Source organism: Pleurodeles waltl, chromosome 7 (assembly GCF_031143425.1).
Source record: "Pleurodeles waltl isolate 20211129_DDA chromosome 7, aPleWal1.hap1.20221129, whole genome shotgun sequence".
Classification (NCBI taxonomy): domain Eukaryota; kingdom Metazoa; phylum Chordata; class Amphibia; order Caudata; family Salamandridae; genus Pleurodeles; species Pleurodeles waltl.
Genome location: NC_090446.1, coordinates 1,052,691,028 through 1,052,711,005, shown reverse-complemented (window position 1 = coordinate 1,052,711,005; position 19,978 = coordinate 1,052,691,028). Strand labels below are relative to the sequence as shown.

The 19,978-nt window shown below is 44.8% G+C and overlaps 1 protein-coding gene across 5 annotated transcripts in view; it reads left to right on the top strand.

The window, feature by feature from the left end:
* The window catches only part of MILR1 (mast cell immunoglobulin like receptor 1), a 305,761-nt gene that overhangs the window by 173,342 nt on the left and 112,441 nt on the right, over positions 1–19,978 (top strand). For 4 of the 5 annotated variants that reach the window (XM_069199927.1, XM_069199928.1, XM_069199930.1 and 1 more), the window contains 2 exons: positions 8,007–8,120; positions 14,441–14,530. In XM_069199927.1, the coding sequence (XP_069056028.1) occupies positions 8,007–8,120; positions 14,441–14,530 (204 nt within the window). The remainder of the gene's footprint in view (positions 1–8,006; positions 8,121–14,440; positions 14,531–19,978) is intronic. The other variant, XM_069199929.1, reaches the window with a different exon arrangement.

The following is a 19,978-nucleotide window of genomic DNA, read 5'->3' as shown; positions in this document are numbered from 1 at the left end:
AGGATCTGCCCCCGGTGGTGGTGTGTTTGATGCGGGGGACAGAGGCGAGAGAGAGGTCAGCTGAGCGGACGTTTTGTGTGGGGGTGTGGAAGGTGACTCTCGTTGAGGTAGGCAGGGCCTGTGTTGTGGAGTGATTTGTGTGCGAGGATGAGGATCTTGAAGGTGATCCTTTTGTCAATGGGGAGCCAGTGGAGGGATTTGAGGTGTGGAGAGATGTGTTCGTGTCGGCGGAGGTCGAGGATGAGTCGTGCTGCTGAGTTCTAGATGCGTGTAGTTTGCGCTTGAGTTTTAGAGTGGTGCCGGCGTAGAGGGCGTTTCCGTAATCAAGCCTGCTGCTGTGTGCGTGAGTGACAGTTTTTCTGGTCTCTGTGGGGATCCATTTGAATGTTTTTCAGTATACGGAGTGTGTTGAAGCATGAGGAGGTGAGAGCGTTGATTTGTTGGGTCATCGAGAGGGAGGAGTCTAGGATGATGCTGAGGTTGCGTGCGTGGTTGGCGGGGGTGGGTGCAGGGCCTAGCGTGGTGGGCCACCATGAGGGGTCCCAGGTGTTTTTGTGTGGGCCAAAGAGGATTATTTCGGTTTTGCTTGAGTTGAGTTTCAGGTGATTGGCTGTCATATATATATCACTTTTGTCAATATGTGTGTGGTTTCCCTGGGGGGAAAAGGGTCCGACTTGTCTAGTGGCAGTTTTAGTGCCATAAAGAAGCGCAGAAGGTTTATATGCCTACTGCAAAGAGCAAATCTGTATTTTATGTAAATAGCTGAGTACATTAGCAAAGTCTATGGAGAGATGAAGGGCACTTTTGCTGGGTGGTAATGAGGGAATCCGAGGAGGAGGGAGTGGGAGCACCAATAATGATTGTTGGACTGGGCGCAGGAGGTGCTAAAGACTGTGACGAATGGTATGTGACAAGGTGTTTTTTGAGTGTCTTGAAAGTACGTGCTGATTGAGGGAAGAAGCGCAGGTAAGGTGGCCTCTACTGTTGCACGTATCTCACACACCATCGATTTTGTGACTGTCTACGTAGGCTAGTGTTTTAGAGCAACAGTTTAGCCAATAGCAGAGATGGCATCTTGATGGATGACTGCTGCCTACACTTGGGTTATAGAGGACCGCTCTGACATAGGATCAGAGACTGAGACATCAGATACTGAGACAGCATCTGAGGGATAGGACAATGGCGCAGACTCTGGGAGTGATTTTTCAGTCAGAGGAGTCCCATTCGATAACTCCTCTTCCAGTACATTATGAGGGAGGTGATGAGGACAGTCCTGCTGTCCCTTCGCAAGCTGTTTGTGCAACTGGGTAATAGTGGGTTAGGTCAACCCAGAGAGCAGGTGAATGTGGCGGCAAGCAGAGAGAGAGTGCTCTCTTGGGAGCTCCCCAATTTAGTTCAGCCCCAAATTCCACCACCCAAATCATATTGTGGAGACATCAAAATTATCCATGGCAAAACAAACTGGTTTTGTAAGGCAGGCACCTGTGTTTTTGGTCCTGGATTCGGCGGCCATATAGAGAAACACACTAAACCCAAACATTTCTGGAAACTAGACATTCGGGGGAGTCCACAGAGGTGTGACTTGTGTGGCTTCCCCAAAGTTTTCTTACCCAGAATACCCTGCAAAGCTGAAATGTTGAAAAAAAACTAAATGTTTCTCGCATTTCTGTCACACAAACTACAGGAATATGCTGGGATCCACAATATTCCTACCACCCAGTGACTCCTCACCTGTCCTGATAAAAACACTACCCCACTTGAGTGCCTACACCTAGTGTCTGTGTCAGGAATGGATCACCCCAGGGTCAACAGCTGCCTCACGTAAGGACCAACATTGACCGTTGTGTGATCTATTCCTGTCGCAGGCACCAGGCCTAACCACACAAGTGAGGTATCATTTTTATCGGGAGGCTTGGGGGAACGCTGGGTGGAAGGAAATTTGTGGCTCCTCTCAGATTCCAGAACTTTCTGTCACCGAAATGTGAGGAAAACTTGTTTTTTTAGCCACTTTTTGAGGTTTGCAAAGGATTCTGGGTAACAGAACCTGGTCCGAGCCCCGCAAGTCACCCCTCCTTGGATTCCCCTAGGTCTCTAGTTTTCAGAAATGCACAGGTTTGGTAGGTTTCCCTAGGTGCCGGCTGAGCTAGAGGCCAAAATCTACAGGTAGGCACTTTGCAAAAAACAGCTCTGTTTTCTGTGATGTGTCCACGTTGTGTTTTGGGGCATTTCCTGTCGCGGGCGCTAGGCCTACCCACACAAGTGAGGTATCATTTTTATCGGGAGACTTGGGGGGACGCTGGGTGGAAGGAAATTTGAGGCTCCTCTCCGATTCCAGAACTTTCTGTCACCGAAATGTGAGGAAAACTTGTTTTTTTAGCCACTTTTTGAGGTTTGCAAAGGATTCTGGGTAACAGAACCTGGTCAGAGCCCCGCGAGTCACCCCATCTTGGATTCCCCTAGGTCTCTAGTTTTCAAAAATGTACAGGTTTGGTAGGTTTCCCTAGGTGCCGGCTGAGCTAGAGGCCAAAATCTACAGGTAGGCACTTTGCAAAAAACAGCTCTGTTTTCTGTGATGTGTCCACGTTGTGTTTTGGGGCATTTCCTGTCGCGGGCGCTAGGCCTACCCACACAAGTGAGGTATCATTTTTATCGGGAGACTTGGGGGGACGCTGGGTGGAAGGAAATTTGAGGCTCCTCTCCGATTCCAGAACTTTCTGTCACCGAAATGTGAGGAAAACTTGTTTTTTTAGCCACTTTTTGAGGTTTGCAAAGGATTCTGGGTAACAGAACCTGGTCAGAGCCCCGCGAGTCACCCCATCTTGGATTCCCCTAGGTCTCTAGTTTTCAAAAATGTACAGGTTTGGTAGGTTTCCCTAGGTGCCGGCTGAGCTAGAGGCCAAAATCTACAGGTAGGCACTTTGCAAAAAACAGCTCTGTTTTCTGTGATGTGTCCACGTTGTGTTTTGGGGCATTTCCTGTTGCGGGCGCTAGGCCTACCCACACAAGTGAGGTATCATTTTTATCGGGAGACTTGGGGGGACGCTGGGTGGAAGGAAATTTGAGGCTCCTCTCCGATTCCAGAACTTTCTGTCACCGAAATGTGAGGAAAACTTGTTTTTTTAGCCACTTTTTGAGGTTTGCAAAGGATTCTGGGTAACAGAACCTGGTCAGAGCCCCGCGAGTCACCCCATCTTGGATTCCCCTAGGTCTCTAGTTTTCAAAAATGTACAGGTTTGGTAGGTTTCCCTAGGTGCCGGCTGAGCTAGAGGCCAAAATCTACAGGTAGGCACTTTGCAAAAAACAGCTCTGTTTTCTGTGATGTGTCCACGTTGTGTTTTGGGGCATTTCCTGTCGCGGGCGCTAGGCCTACCCACACAAGTGAGGTATCATTTTTATCGGGAGACTTGGGGGGACGCTGGGTGGAAGGAAATTTGAGGCTCCTCTCCGATTCCAGAACTTTCTGTCACCGAAATGTGAGGAAAACTTGTTTTTTTAGCCACTTTTTGAGGTTTGCAAAGGATTCTGGGTAACAGAACCTGGTCAGAGCCCCGCGAGTCACCCCATCTTGGATTCCCCTAGGTCTCTAGTTTTCAAAAATGTACAGGTTTGGTAGGTTTCCCTAGGTGCCGGCTGAGCTAGAGGCCAAAATCTACAGGTAGGCACTTTGCAAAAAACAGCTCTGTTTTCTGTGATGTGTCCACGTTGTGTTTTGGGGCATTTCCTGTCGCGGGGGCTAGGCCTACCCACACAAGTGAGGTATCATTTTTATCGGGAGACTTGGGGGGACGCTGGGTGGAAGGAAATTTGAGGCTCCTCTCAGATTCCAGAACTTTCTGTCACCGAAATGTGAGGAAAACTTGTTTTTTTAGCCACTTTTTGAGGTTTGCAAAGGATTCTGGGTAACAGAACCTGGTCAGAGCCCCGCGAGTCACCCCATCTTGGATTCCCCTTGGTCTCTAGTTTTCAAAAATGTACAGGTTTGGTAGGTTTCCCTAGGTGCCGGCTGAGCTAGAGGCCAAAATCTACAGGTAGGCACTTTGCAAAAAACAGCTCTGTTTTCTGTGATGTGTCCACGTTGTGTTTTGGGGCATTTCCTGTCGCGGGCGCTAGGCCTACCCACACAAGTGAGGTATCATTTTTATCGGGAGACTTGGGGGGACGCTGGGTGGAAGGAAATTTGAGGCTCCTCTCAGATTCCAGAACTTTCTGTCACCGAAATGTGAGGAAAACTTGTTTTTTTAGCCACTTTTTGAGGTTTGCAAAGGATTCTGGGTAACAGAACCTGGTCAGAGCCCCGCGAGTCACCCCATCTTGGATTCCCCTAGGTCTCTAGTTTTCAAAAATGTACAGGTTTGGTAGGTTTCCCTATGTGCCGGCTGAGCTAGAGGCCATAATCCACAGGTAGGCACTTTGCAAAAAAACAGCTCTGTATTTTGTGAAAAAATGGGATGTGTCCACGTTGTGTTTTGGGGCATTTCCTGTCGCGGGCGCTAGGCCTACCCACACAAGTGAGGTATCATTTTTTTCGGGAGACTTGGGGGAACATAGAATAGCAAAACAAGTGTTATTGCCCCTTATCTTTCTCTACATTTTTTCCTTCCAAATATAAGAGAGTGTGTAAAAAAGACGTCTATTTGAGAAATGCCCTGCAATTCACATGCTAGTATGGGCACCTCGGAATTCAAAGATGTGCAAATAACCACTGCTCCTCAAAACCTTATCTTGATCCCATTTTGGAAATGCAAAGGTTTTCTTGATACCTCTTTTTCACTCCTCATATTTCAGCAAATGAATTGCTGTATACCCAGTATAGAATGAAAACCAACTGCAGGGTGCACCTCATTTATTGGTTCTGGGTACCTAGGGTTCTTGATGAACCTATAAGCCCTTTATATCCCCGCAACCAGAAGAGTCCAGCAGACAAAACGGTATATTGCTTTCAGAAATCTGACATCGCAGGAAAAAGTTACAGAGTAAAACATAAAGAAAAATGGCTGTTGTTTTCAGCTCAATTTCAATATTTTTTTATTTCAGCTGTTATTTTCTGTAGGAAAACCTTGTAGGATCTACACAAATGACCCCTTGCTGAATTCAGAATTTTGTCTAGTTTTCAGAAATGTTTAGCTTTCCGGGATCCAGCATTGGTTTCACACCCATTCCTGTCACTAACTGGAAGGAGGCTGAAAGCACCAAAAATAGTAAAAATGGGGTATGTCCCAGTAAAATGCCAAATTTGTGTTGGAAAATGTGGTTTTCTGATTCAAGTCTGCCCGTTCCTGAAAGGTGGGGAGATAGTGATTTCAGCACCAGAAACCTTTTGTTGATGGCATTTTCAGGGAAAAAACCACAAGCCTTCTTCGGCGGCCCTTTTTTCCCATTTTTTTGGAAAAAACTAAATTTTCACTGTATTTTGGCTATTTTCTTGGTCTCCTCCAGGGTAAACCACAAACTCTGGGTACCATTAGAATCCCTAGGATGTTGGAAAAAAAGGACGCAAATTTGGCGTGGTTAGCTTATGTGGACAAAAAGTTATGAAGCCCTAAGCGCGAACTACCCCAAATAGCCAAAAAAGGGCTCAGCACTGGGGGGGAAAAGGCCCAGCAGCTAAGGGGTTAAATGGTGATTTAAAAAATGTATCTTAATACAATTCATCCTAAAAATATTACATTTATTTCAGCTCGACATTAATGAGTGAATGCTGAGGTGTAAATACTTCAACACTTAGGAAAAGAACCATGTTAACACATGTTCTAGAATCCTTTGAGGGAAAACAAATTAAATGCAGAAATCAAGACAGGACGTACATTTCGGCTAGGCAAGAGAGACATGGACTAACTTAGATGAATGACATAAGGCATAAAGGATTTTGAATCTAAAATATTCACATTTGTATTAGAATTTTGATTATAAACTGTACTTTTTTCAACAAGGTGTGTGTGTGTTAACACCAATATTCGAAACATTAATTTTGGTGTACAGGTATATATACTATTTCTCTTAGCACTTAACTCATTTTTAATATAATAATTTGGTTAATATTGAAATGAGTCCATAAGTATTATTTTTTATATGTGATACATTACAGAATAAAAAAAAGAACCTCCCTTTGCTCTCTTTTACAATCAAATTGATTATAACATTAAATATGATAAAGTAATGTAACAATATCAATCAGACCAATGCTCAGAAAGAAACACAAAGTCTCCTCTTTCAAAGTGTAATGGCTGATGGTTTGGTGCAGTAGGATTTCACAAGGATACCACCATCAGTTATATGAAAATTAACTTTAAAATAAAACAGCAGCAATAATCAAAAACTTAGATCAATCTGTAAATTTCAGAGGCTGATGAGCTATCAAGATTTTCATGTAAAACAAAACAATTCCACTTTAATTTCCGGAGCAATGAACCAGATGATAACCATATCACCAAAATGGAATGTAAAACACATATAATTGCGAGTTTCAATTCATTCATAAATCAGCAAAACTAATTGGTCAGAGATTCACACCAACAGAAAAACAAATCAAATTTAGAAATGTCCACAAAATGCACTTTAAACCCAGCCTATATAAGCTTAAAAAGGCAGTACCTGTAAATATACCCAGGTTATTTTACAAATCTAAACTAATTATTAGAAACGAAACCATTTTGCTCAAAACAAATTCAGGTGTTGAAGTCATTTTCAGAAGCAGGTGAAAGGTTTTTGTTTCCTCCGTCTACCTATATTGTGTCACTTCCAATGCGTAGCAGTCAAAATGGACACACTCTAACTAAAATAGAAAAAATACAGATTTTTCTTATTATTTTTAATAAGTTATCTTTTCATCATTTCCTATTCCCATTTCCTAGATAAGAGTGATCAGTGACTAACTATACAGTTTTATAGGTACACTATATTCCTTCAAACGAGGTATCCCTGAGTTTGTGTAATGTTGTTAACTAGGGATCTAAGAACCTGCTGAATGGAAAAGGTCATGGCCAGATTCACAAAGAAAATTTCCTGGTTTAAGACAGACCTAGAATTGTCTTAAGCCAGGTAGATCCAGAACACTGCTGTATGCTCCTCCAAATGCAATCAACCAAATGCCTATATAATCTTTTCACTGCTGGACCTTTCCCTTTATAAGAGACAGGGGTTGTAATAAAAAAGTAAGTCAGATCACTTAATGAAGGTCAGGTCTCAAAGCAGTTGCTATGCAAAAACATGACTGCATTGTGACCGGACCTATGGTACACCTGCTCAATGTTAAATATATATATGGTTTTGCCACATGTTGCCATTTTCTGCACCAAATCAAAATTGGTTACTTGTGAATTATGTGCGCATCAAGATTATTGTATACCTTTTTAGGCAAGATGGGCCCACATTGCAAATAATTGCCTTGCATTATCTGTAAAACACAATGTGCTTGATTCAGAGCTAATAGATTTTGAACCAATTGAAAAGATAGCCACAACATCTCAGGTTTCCACTGGCTGTTTCGAATCGTATCCACAATGATTTGTACTGGTACAAATATTAAGAAGCTTAAAAAATCTTGAGAACATTTTTGTGAATTCCACTTGCACATGACCATCTCAAAGATGTTTCACTCATCAGATAATAGTAACAGCTGCCATAAATGTGAGATGAATAAAAACAGTAAATTTGATTTTGCTTCTAAATACATATTTAATAAGTATTGGGATTTAAAATTAAAGCCTAAAATGACAAGGAGTTTTGGAACCAAGTTGACTCCTTCAGTGATCCTTCAGAACCCAAGAACCAGAAACGTTGTCCATTGAGCCTTGTGAGTGAATTATGTGCAACTTAACGACCTGACAAGAAAACATAGGATAGTCAGTAAAATGGGCAACAAAAGAGCATGCTTCTTCTCAGGCTTTTTCAGAAATTACGTTCAGACCATAGATATTTGTTCAGTTGGCTCTGTGGTATAAGATAGAGCTACAATACCTAAACCAAAATAAAATATAGTAACTGACAATGTTTCCTTCTTTTGACAGTAAAGGATCCATCTTCAATGTGGCTGGTAATCTGCCCAGTCATTGTGACAGTGATACTCTTGCTGATCTTCATCCTAGCATTTCCACTCTTTATTCTTCCTAGATGCAAAGCAAGTAAGTGACCTTTGGTTCACCTTGTATTTTTTTCTTATCTGAAATCCGTACTGCTATTTTGAACCCTAAAACGGACTGTCTGACTATGGCTTTGGAGCCTGAATAGTGTAAAAGACTTTAGTAAAATGTTTGAGGTGTAAGTTCCATATACTCCATCACCCATTGTGGGGCTTATGCACACCAAAACCCTGGTCCCAGTGCACCACTGAAATAGAATCAGGAATATATAGGTCTTCCAAGAAGATCATTATAGTTGCAGGTGATCATCCAAGACAGAAAGGCAGAGCCCAAAAACGAAATGACCATGCAAACAAAAAAGAAGGACTATTTTCTCAACTATATATTCCAGGTTGTCCGTGACTGTGGGTCTACAGATGGTTCAATGCATGGATGTGGATGCACATTCAAATTGATGAATACATGAGGGTGAATTTTTGATGAATGCTTTAAAAGTAAGTCTCCAGATAGTTGAAACTCATTGTCATCCACTCCCATTTGTCCACAGTCATGAATCCATTTATATTTCTACCCACAGATATCCACATATGCACTCCTGTTTATCCTATCAGCAAACATAAATCCATACACATCTACCCATGCCTATACATTCAACCGTCCACAAACCATGATCCACCCACACCCATTTATTCATCCTTCCAGGAGGCCTTGCATCCAACCAGCTTTACACCTACACCCATCCATATGCTACTGAAACACTTCTCTATTCACAATGTGTATTGGAGGGAAGTGGGTGGGTCGTAGTTGATAGGCCCTCAGCTGGAGACCACGCTGTGTGCTGCAAGAATGCCTATCAGAATTGGGTCATTCTCCGGAAGGGGAGAAGTGTATCACACGCACACACACACAGACACACACTCAGACACACACACACACACAAGCCCTCCTTCCCCCCACTGACAGTCCTAGTTTGCATAGGATGAATCTTCACAAACTTTTCAAACCTTATACTTCAGTGGGTCCAGTTGCCCTCTTGAAAGTTTCGGGATGATCTGTCAAGCGGGGACCGAGAAAAAGGTGGAGTCCCAAAACACATTTTCTCCATTCATGTTTCCATAGAGTCTTTAGACATGTCTGCAGCCCAATCTGCTGAACGGAATTACACCAAATTTGGCAGGAAGCTAGATATTCTTTAACAGATTGTGGTTATTGTGATTTGGTGTAAATCCATTCAGTAGTTTCGGAGATATTGCAGGGCAAAAAATATAGATGTCTAGGCATGCAGATCCTCTGTGGATCCAACTGTCCCCATGCAAGGAAGTGCTGGTAGCTGTCTTGGGACTCGGCTTCACCAGAGTGCCGCAAAAAAAGTTAAAAAAGGGGCCAGGATAGGGCCACCCTGAGCCCCTAGCCTTGTCTAAGTGTCCCTCACGGACCCTGCTGGGGCTAAACTAAAATTTTTTAAATTTAATCTTGTAAACATTCTGAAGATTTTGTGAGATTTTGAGTTTTGCCCCAGATGGGCCAGTTCCTGGGGGAATTGGGGGCTTAAAAAAGGAGGGGGTCACACAGGCTCCCCCCTCATAGGCTTATATTAGCCCTGGGGACCACCACCTCCCTGGGGTGATGATGTTAAAATATGGGGGGGCTTGTGCCCCTCACCCACCATCTCCCCGGGGCAAAATGTGTATTTGTAATGGGGGAGGCCTGTACAGCCTTCCCCAGAGCCCCGGGGACCGCCACCTCCCTGGGGCAATTGATTGCAATTAAGGGGGGGGGGCATGCACCCCCCACAGCCCAGGGCAACACTAAATCCCCAGGGCTGAAATAACGTGATGAAGGGGGTCCGTTGCGGAACCCCGGGTCTAGGGACCACCACCTCACAGGGGGCCAAATTAAGGGTTGGAGGGGGACCACATGGCCTCCCCTCATGGAGCCAATAATGGCCCTGGGGACTGCCACCCCTAGGGTTAGCACCTGCTATGCCCCAGGATACCCACCCCAGGACACGGCTGTTTGCTCTGACTTGGTGGGAGCTTTGACAGCTCCCACTAAGTCAGAGCAAACACTATGCTTCTAGCGGGCAAGAGCTGTTTAAAGTGCTCTCGCCCACTGGAAGCAGAGGTTTCATCTCTCTCCCTGCCCACAGAGATGCAGGCAGGGAAAGAGATGAAGCTATTTCTCTTGCACAAATGCATTTTGAGCAGCTTCCTGTGTGGAAGAGCAATGCCAAATCCCTCAGGAGGCGGAGACCCAGTTGGAACCACAGGGGCCTTGAGGTTCTTCCATGGTCCCATTGCATACTGGGTGCGCTGAGAGGCACCCAAGAGACATGGCCGGGCCCCAGTGGATGGGGCCCCCCAGGATAAGATCAGCCCAGGGAGGGGGGGCTATCCAGTCCCCTCCACTATTTAGTGAAACCTGGGCCGCAAGGGATTGGGTTCCCGGGGCCAAGATCAGCCCGGGAAGGAGGGGCCACAAAGCCCCCACCTCCATTTATTTATGGCTGGGCCACGGAGGATGGGTTCCCCTGGCCGTTATTGGAACAGGGAGAGGGGCTGCGCGACCCCCTTCCCCTATTGAGTAAAGGCCAGGCCCCATGGGATGGGGCCCCTGGGGCCAAATTTGGCCCAGGGAGGGGGTGGCCACACAGCCCCACTCCTCCATTTATTTGTGGCTAGGTGATGGGAGAAGGGGTCCCTGGGCCAAAATCGGCCCAAGGAGAGGGGCTCCACAGCCCCTCTCCTCTATTTAGTGAAGGCCAGGGCATGGGTCTCTGGGGCCAGGATCAGCCCAGGGTGGGGGGCCTCAAAGCCCCTCCATTTATTTATGGCTGGGCCCCGGGAGGATGGGGTCCCTTGGGCTGAAACCGCCCAGGGAGAGGGGCCGCACAGCCCCCTTCCTCCATTTATTTATGGCTTGGTACCGGGGGATGGGCTGCCCGGGGCCAAAATCAGCCCAGCGAGAGGGGCTGACCGGCGACCCTCCCCTATTAAATGAAGGGCAGAGATGTGCAAATCATCTCAAAGCTCCGTGCGCTTGGCCCTGCACTGTCTACCTTGGTAGTATGCAAAGGTCTCCCTGCCTTTTTCCAGAATGATGTACAGCTTATTAAGAGGCCTCCCAGTCCATTTCCTGACTATTTTGTTGGTGCGGTCCTGATGCTGAAGAATATGAGGACTTCTCCATAAAACAAAGAAGCAGTTTTGTCAAATAGATAAGAGGACAGACCCTGGATTGGTGGAGCTGTACGTCTTTGCAGTCTCGTTGGCCTCTCTATAGCAGGATTCATGTTATCACAGAATTCTAGAGAAAGACGCACAAGGAACAATCACATTGCTAAACGCACACAAGGTTGCCTGGAGACATTTCCTCATGGTACATTACACAGTACTTACTAACTAATCAACAGAAAGTAGTTCAGTTGAGAAGACATTTTGTGCAAAACTGTAGACTCTTGTTAGATAAACGGGCAGGTGCGGTTCCTTTGTGGTCGAGTCACTCACGCAGCTACTGACACCCACGCACACATTCACAGACCCACTTAGGCTCACGCACCCACTCACAGAGCCACTCAGAGGTTTATGCACTTACTCACAGACCTACTCAAACTCATGCGCTCCCTCAGACGCACTCAGATACTCATGCACTCCCTCAAAGATCCACTCAGAGACTCATGTACCCACTCATAGAACTACTCAGACACTCATGTGCCCACTCATAGAAGCACCTACTCACAGACCCACTCAGGGACTCACACACCCACTCACAGACCCACTCAGAGACTCACACACTCACAGACCCATTTAGAGACTCCTACACACACTCACAGATTCACTTAGGCACGCATACACCCACTCACAGATCCACTCAGACTTAGACACTCATACACTTACTCACAGACCCACTCAGACATTTGAGCACCCGCTCATAGACCCACTTAGACTCTCACACATCCACTCACTCACAGACACACACACCCACTCACAGAGACTCTTACACCCAGAGACACCCTCTCACACCTATTCTCACACCGAGAGAGACAGACCTTGTGGCCAAAACCTGCTGCACACGGTCGAAGGCCAAAGGGCGTGCGCAGCAGTGGTTGGATTAACGTATAGCAAATTGAATTACTATGCATTAAAAAATCCATAGAAATTCACTGAAAAAAACAGCGCTTACAGGAACGTTATAGTTAGGAAATAGAATTTTTTTAAAACATAAATTCGGTGACGTTATAGTTAGGTTCCGAATTTACTTGTACAAAACCTTAAAAATTCATCAATTAGAGTTAGAGTTATTTCAAGTAACTATAACTCGTGCCCTAAGGTAACCATAACTTGCGCCCTACGGTAACTATAACTTTTGCCCTCGCCATGCATTGCTAGTTACCCCAGATATTACAGCACGTATGACAACTTCTATAACATTATTAAAATATAAATAAAGCATTAGTAGTGAAATTAATGAAAAACAAAATGTGCATGGAGAAGGCACAAGTTACAGTTACATTAGGGCACGAGTTTTGGTTACTTGAAATAACTAACTATAACTGCTGAACTTCTAGGGTTTTGTATGAGTAAATTCAGAACCTAATTATAATGTCCCTGTAACCTTTGGGTTTTTTCAGTGAATTTCTACATTTTTTAAATTCTATTTCCTAACTATAACATCCCTGTAGCCTTTGGTTACCTGTGCTTCTCTGCTTGCTCCCACAACTTTGTCCTACTTTTCTTCGCAGCACTCTGTGCTTTAAATATGTGTGCCTCTGAGTCTGGTATATTTGATGACCTTAAGGGGGCTGAGGCAAGGTCTCTTGGCGAGAATTCGAGATTAATGTGCAGTGTCAGTGTCAGCTTTTTTTCTTTGATGTTCACCTACTTTTCCCATCTGACCCTCTGTACTATTGGCTAAAAAGGGCAGAGAGAGAGAGAGAGTGGCTCGCCACGGATCAATGTCCCTTACCTGAGGACCAGATTAGATAAAATGTTGGTGGTACTAAAAGAGCGATCTGACTGTCCTACGTTTCACGAGACTTTCCCTCTCTCAGGCTTTGAAAGAAGTTAGGTGGCCAGTCGGCTGTGGATGCCTAGCAAGATGGAAGTGTCCGGAGTCTGCAATCAGGACGTAGAGTGTCCAGTGGCCTCTAGTTGGTGGCATCCTCCTCTACCTGAATGCCATGACTGGATGGATTCTCATGTCTCTGTAACAGAAGCAGTGGAGTAAGAAAGGCTGCTGTGGTGCCGGGGAGTCCCCTATACATCATAAGTCCAATGAATATCTATACGATATACAAGACTCTGGGGCCCCTCAGCCCATTCGGCAAGGGGGTCCACCATTTGAGCTATGCCACTGGACAAAAGGTGGTAGGCTGGCTTGTTTGTACCATCCAATGAATGGCCTGGTGAACAGAGTATCTATCATTAGACACAATGCCCATGAAATGGTTGACTAGCTGTATAAGGGATTTTTAACAGCGTAGATGGCAAAACCTGACAGGTAGGTATACACAAAATGCAACAAACATTCATATTTCGACAAAGGTTTGTGGGTCAGGCTGAGAGATAAATCTATAGCAGGAAAAATTAGGACATGTGAAGCTAGTACCTCCATAAATGGGTATGGTTCTGGGACTTAAGGGTGAGAAGAGTGAGGCAAAGCAAGAGGTGATGAGAGGAATCCAGGTGTGTAGATTTCAGGTTTCAACAGTAGAGACAACTGATGAAGCCCTCTCTGTTTTAGTCACTGTACAGCACAAGGACCAGGGCAAAAATACAGAGTCGATGAATGTCACAAGTTCATAGAAAAGGGAAGAGAAACGAGATAGATCTGTGCTTCTGAAGTGACAGATCCTGAAGGTTTATGACATGTTGGCTGGAGACTCCAAACCATTCCATCTTAATAGGAAGGGAGACGCTGATACAGGGCTTCAACATATTTTTGGTGTATTTTGGTGGAAACAGGACTCAAGCAACTAAGAGGGAAGCTGTTGGAAATTAGGTTAAGGATAGATTGCTCTCATCCAGGAAATCTCTCTTGGAATAGGGTCTAATGAGGCAATGCAGTAATAGAGCTAAGACAAATACCAATGGTGATATAATGTGTTTCTTGTGGAAGCAATAGTGGTTCATATGTTTAGCCTAATTTACCTAATCATTTCGGCGCCTCAAGAAAGATTTAGGGTCTCTGCTAAATGTTGTAAACCTACGAATGTGAAATTTACCTTAACGTGCACTGCTTTCTTACTTAAGTGAACACGACATGACACTATATTAAGAAATACATTCGAATTAGGTAAGCTTTTGTTAAAGTTGTTAGCATGACTTGTCTGTAAACTAACATTTTATTATATGCTTTCAAAGGGAAAAATAATACATCCACTGTGGGCAACACAGCATCAGCCAAAAAGAGTAGTGCTTTACCTGCGAGTGATGAAAGCAACTATGATGCAGGTATTCCTATTCAAGCCTTTTATAATTCTTAATGGGAATGTAGAACCACACACTTCAAATATGTTAGTTTTGTGGTGGCATCCAAGAATGAACATTTGCATCCATGCTTACAAAGGTTTACAAGAGTGCCTTAAAACATAGTTTGTGTAGAAAATGAAAAATAGGAGACAGGTAGGCAATTTATAAATGCAATAGGCGCAGAGTAATGTTTCACATATGATTCTTTTCACTGGTGCAAGTTAGTCTACATGCAGGTATAAATTTACTGCTGACTGCCAATGAGCTAAAAAAAAAAAACTGAATTAGGGTAAGAAACAAGTCCTGCTTGTTTTGAATGTTTGGGATATTAAGATGGGGAACTCCCCTTTTTACCTCAATCAACATTGCCCATTATTTTGGTGCATCTAGGCCTCATTTTCTCATACTTGCAATAACTACTCCCTGCCCCTTCAGGCACCATATTTGAGTTTAGCACTAACCTGCAACCAAACGAGCCCACGTTACTAGTCTGGCGTCTTATGTGTAGAATAGGGCCCTGCCTCCAACCTCCCTGGGCAACTCTTTTGTTATATTTTGAGCTTGCCACCGCTGCAAGCAGTACATTTCTGACAAAAGTACTTCCACTGATACATGGGAAGCATTTGAGGTACTAAGCCTAGTGCCATGTTGCTGCAACCAACTCCACATTTACAGACCCAGAAGCAGGGGTTTGTTTCAGATGTCCCTTATGCACAGGGAGTTTTCACCCTGAAGGACAAGGACACTGTTTTCTTTTTGCGTGTCTGGTAGCCCCGGCCAGAAAACATGAACGTCAGATGGCATAACTAAGTATGCAGATGGAATGGTGACCATCCGTTTCTGACGATGTAGGTAGCAGAGCTTGTGCCATCGGAGGTTTAATGATTCCCCCACCTCTAAAGAAGAGGGTGATCCGTGGTTTTGGTGGTGTGGGGAGCCCGCTGATTTACACCACGGCTGCTGCTCCACCAAACCCTAAGAGACCCCTTCATGCCTCCGTCTAGATATCGGGACACAGAAGCCCTCATTATCAACTTGCTCCCCAGTACTCCCTCGAAGTGACTTATTTACACATTCTCTATGCAACATACTCTTACTTATGTCGCAGACCTCTGAAAGCCTGATAAATACATCCTGTGTCTCAGAAACACATGAATCTTATGACTTCTAAAAATGACCATTGAGGTCCTCATTCATGCAAGTGAGGTAATGTTCCCAGCTCCTACCCTCACCAGGGGCACCTCTTCCCTTCCTGCAGGGACATAACAGAGAAGTGTCTAAAACGTACTCTGGTGTGGTGGCACAATGACTAATCAGGTGGCTTGGGGCAGGCAAGTAGGCATGAGGTCCCTCCCTAGCAAATCCCCAAATAGTCCATCAAATTGATTAGTATTTGATTAGTGTTAGACCTTGCATCGTTGGTATAGTTTCCCCCTAACATTTTGCCTTCAAACCTCCTGTTTTTGATGACTTTATTGTTGCTGGCCAAAAGATTCTATGCTCTTCACCACTGTTAACCAGTGCTAAAGTGCTTTTGCTCTCTCCTCTAAACATGTTTCAGGCCTGCCATTGGAGAACCTGTGTTTTTTTAAACTACCATTTCTATCTGGCAAAATAAACCTTTTGGCAGGCCCAAACAGTCCCTTTTTATGCACATAAGTCACCCCTAGGACAGGCCCACGACAGCCCAGAGAACAGGGTGCAGTGTATTTAATAGGGAGGACATGTAACATTGGAGTTGCCTTATTACATCTTTCAAGTGTAACATCCAAATGGGAAGAGATGACCTTTTCATGTTTGGTGTCTCTGGAATCACTATGTAAAATCATAATTTATGGTGAAGTCGAATTTTAAATTGCAGTTCTGAAAATGCCATTTTTAGAAAGTTGGCAATTTCTTGCCTTGGCCATTTGGTGCCTGCAGCCGGTCTCTGGTCACATGACTTGGTGTAGCTGGCAGTTGGGCTTTGTGTATTCCTCTTACACAGCCACAGATTTAGGTTACGTGTGACACAAAAGAGCCTAATGACCTTCATTGTCACCCAACCTAGATTGGAGGCAGGGGAGGCAGGCAACTTTTTGCACTTCAATGCCACCGTCTAAAAGTTTCTCCCACCTCCCAGAGGGCACCATGATATAAAAGATGGACTTCAGACACCACCACTTCAGTATACTTCTGGATCTGTAGATACTCTGCCAGGAAGAAGGATGGCTGTGCTGCTAAGATGACCGCCACTCTGCTGAACTACTGCCCTAATGTGCTGACCTGCTGCCCTCTTGGATGGGTGAGAAGGAATGGGCCTGCATCTCCTGAACCCAGAACCCAGAGTGACTTCAAGGGCTAGTTGGCTGGCCTCCCGACCTGATGCCTCAGGGACATAACAGACTTCCAACAAACTTTCACCTGGACTCTGCAATCTGTAAGTCTACCTTGTCCAGTGGTGACACCCCAGTCCAGAGCTTTTGTAAGTAGGCCCAAGGTGCTTGCCAGCCTCACCAACGCATCTCCTCTGCTGAGCCGCACATCTTTGAGCAAAACCAATGCATCTCCTCTACAGATCGCCGCATCCTCAAGCAGAACCAACACAATGCTGCTGCTGCGTGGATTTGGCCCAATGCGAAGAGCTGCATCGTCTCTGAAGTCCTCAGGACCGATACATCACCCTGAAGGCGTGGCGCATTCACGGTCCAGGTCCTTTCATCTCTCATCAATGGCAGCGTTGACAACGACGCTGGACTCTGTATCGCAGCCTAGCAGCTACTCAGAGCCGACATCCCTGGCAGCATGCTTCATCCCTTACATTGGACTTTGCATTGCAAGCCCAATTGATGGGATTCTCGATGATGACGCAACAGGACCTTGCACCCCAACCTCACTGGATCTTAGTACCGACGCATCTCTTTGGCTGTGCCCCGCATTTTAGACGCAGCTCCATGCAAAACTCTGCAACCAGGATTTAAGCTACCTTGTCTGGCCTAATTAAATTCCTGTAGCCAGCCCGTGCTCCATTGCGACCTCCATGAACTTGTGACTTTGTCCCGGTCGGGTGTGACAAGATATCCCCGGTAAGCGTTTTATGCTTTTAGGAGCTATTCTACAGTTTATTCTTTTTAAAAGTTCACAACTTGAGTTCTACTTTTGTCATTTGGGTCTTGTTTTATTTATCACATTAATCTCTAGTCTTCTAACCTGATGTGGGGTCCTTTTGTGCGGAGTTTTCATTGTTTTACTGTTTGAAGTATTATGCAAATACTTCACACATCACCTTCAAGTTAAGCCTGACTGCTCAGTGCCATGCTACCAGCGGGTGAGCACAGGTTAATTTGGGGTTTGTTTGTGCCTTACACTGACAAAGACTGTGGTTGCTGCTGAACCAGGGCTCACACCCCAGTCAACCAACAACCCATTATTTCACAATTAGCCTACAACTCCTTACTGAAAAACATGAGGCATTCTGGAATAGCTGTGGAACAATGTCTTGAGCAGACCCACTGTGCAATAAATCAGGATTTCTACTCATTACAAAACTACAGTTCTCTGTGACTTTTCCCTCAACAAATCATCAGAGCTTCCAAAATGTTTTCCTACTCTTGCGAACAAGCGTTTAACCATGATGAAGCTTCACGAGAGCTACACTTCAAGTAGCAGACAATGTTCACAATAAACTGGATGGTGGTGATGCCCATATGTTTATTCTCAGCTCTCCCAGAGGCTTTGGATACGTCTGTTGTCTGCATGGGTCCTGTAGCGGTTAACATCTTTTTTGTCTAGACAACCTCAAGTAGGGCCTTTTCAAAGAAGTAAATGAGAAAAAGTTATTGAGCTTTTGCCTTAAATAATCTGTGTACTTAAATTACCATTCGAATGTCACACTCCTAGATGGAAAACTACTGAAATCTTATCAAAAGAATGGCATTGATTGACTTACATCCTTTAAATGAACTGAAAGCGTATACAATCGTCTTTAATTAGATTACGTACTCTAGAAACAGTTGGTGAGGTATTTGAAAATGTACCAACCAGGCATCTTGCACTGAACCAGACAAAATCTGCATTGGTCAGTGATCATTCAAATTGTACTGATAAGACAAGGAATTATCTTTTAGCACTTCGCGAGGCAAGAGTGCTCATTTTACCGTCGCTGGAGGGATAGGAAACAGAGAGCGCCATGATTTCAACCTGTACAGAGCATTTACACGAGGTACTCAGACCACTGAGCTATTTTACCAGCCATGAAACACATGGGCACAATGAGATGAGCAGAACTGTAAACTCTGGAAATTCCAGTCTAAATTCATTAATGTTTTTTCTGAAGTAATGGGGCTGTACATTTCAAAGAGATGTCATTAACCAAATCATGTGTCACACGAAGCAGTCTTTTTCTAATGCATTTGTTATAGTAATAATGGTTTGCTTGAACCCACGTAGTGATGAACTTTTATGCATTGGATGCTTTATTTTAATTATTTTTATAGCCCCTTTCTGAATCTTCCCAAGTTCTTCTGCTTGGTAAACTCCTTATTTTGGTGTTTGCAGTTATAACAGCACCTAGTGAACAAAAATGTTAGCAGCAGCAGATGTGTAATGCGTCCATTACGTACCATTAATGGCATTACTCCTAGTCCTACACCCTCGCCTTCCTTCTTAATCAATGAGGCCCATTGCCTCCAATAGAACCCCCTTCTCTAAATAAAAACTCCCTCCACCCCCTCCTCGTCCTGTATGTAAACAAGAAAACGCAAACACTCCGTTGATCCGTACCGGGAGGGTGGGAGGGAACTAGAAAAAAGACGAGGGAGTAGGACTAGGAGTAATGCCATTAACAGTAAGTAATGACGCATTACCTGTCGTCCCTTCCTCGCCATCCTTCTCAACCATTGAGGCGTAGCAAGCAAAAAGAAATGGACAACTGAGTCAGAGAAGAACCAAAGGAAAGAGAGAGAGCCCTAAACAGTGGACCCAACAGAAAACCGTCCCACTCAGTAATCCGAAAAGGGAAAAACCTAAAAATAGACGGGGAAGCCTAAGGCGTAGCCCAACAAACCCCAACCGCAGAAGTCCCCGGCAAAGCAAACACCATAAACCAAGGACGAACAACCAAGCAACCGGAAAAAAAGGTCACCAACATGAACCGCAAAGCCCCACCAGAGAAAGGATGCACCAAACCAGAAACAAAGGCAAGCACCCAAATCATCCAGAGGAAGAGCCAAAAGATGAGGGGAGACTGAGGAAGGGAAGAGCCCACACCTGACTACCCCCCCAATCATGCAAGAATAGAAAGATAGATGCCAAGGGTGCACCACAGGGCAAAACAAAAACACCAAACCCCACACACAGCCCTGCACCTGAATTGGCCGGACCAACACAGATGTCAGGAAGGCCAAAACAGACCCCAAGGACAGGGATAAGGTCCGCAGCCATCACTGAAGC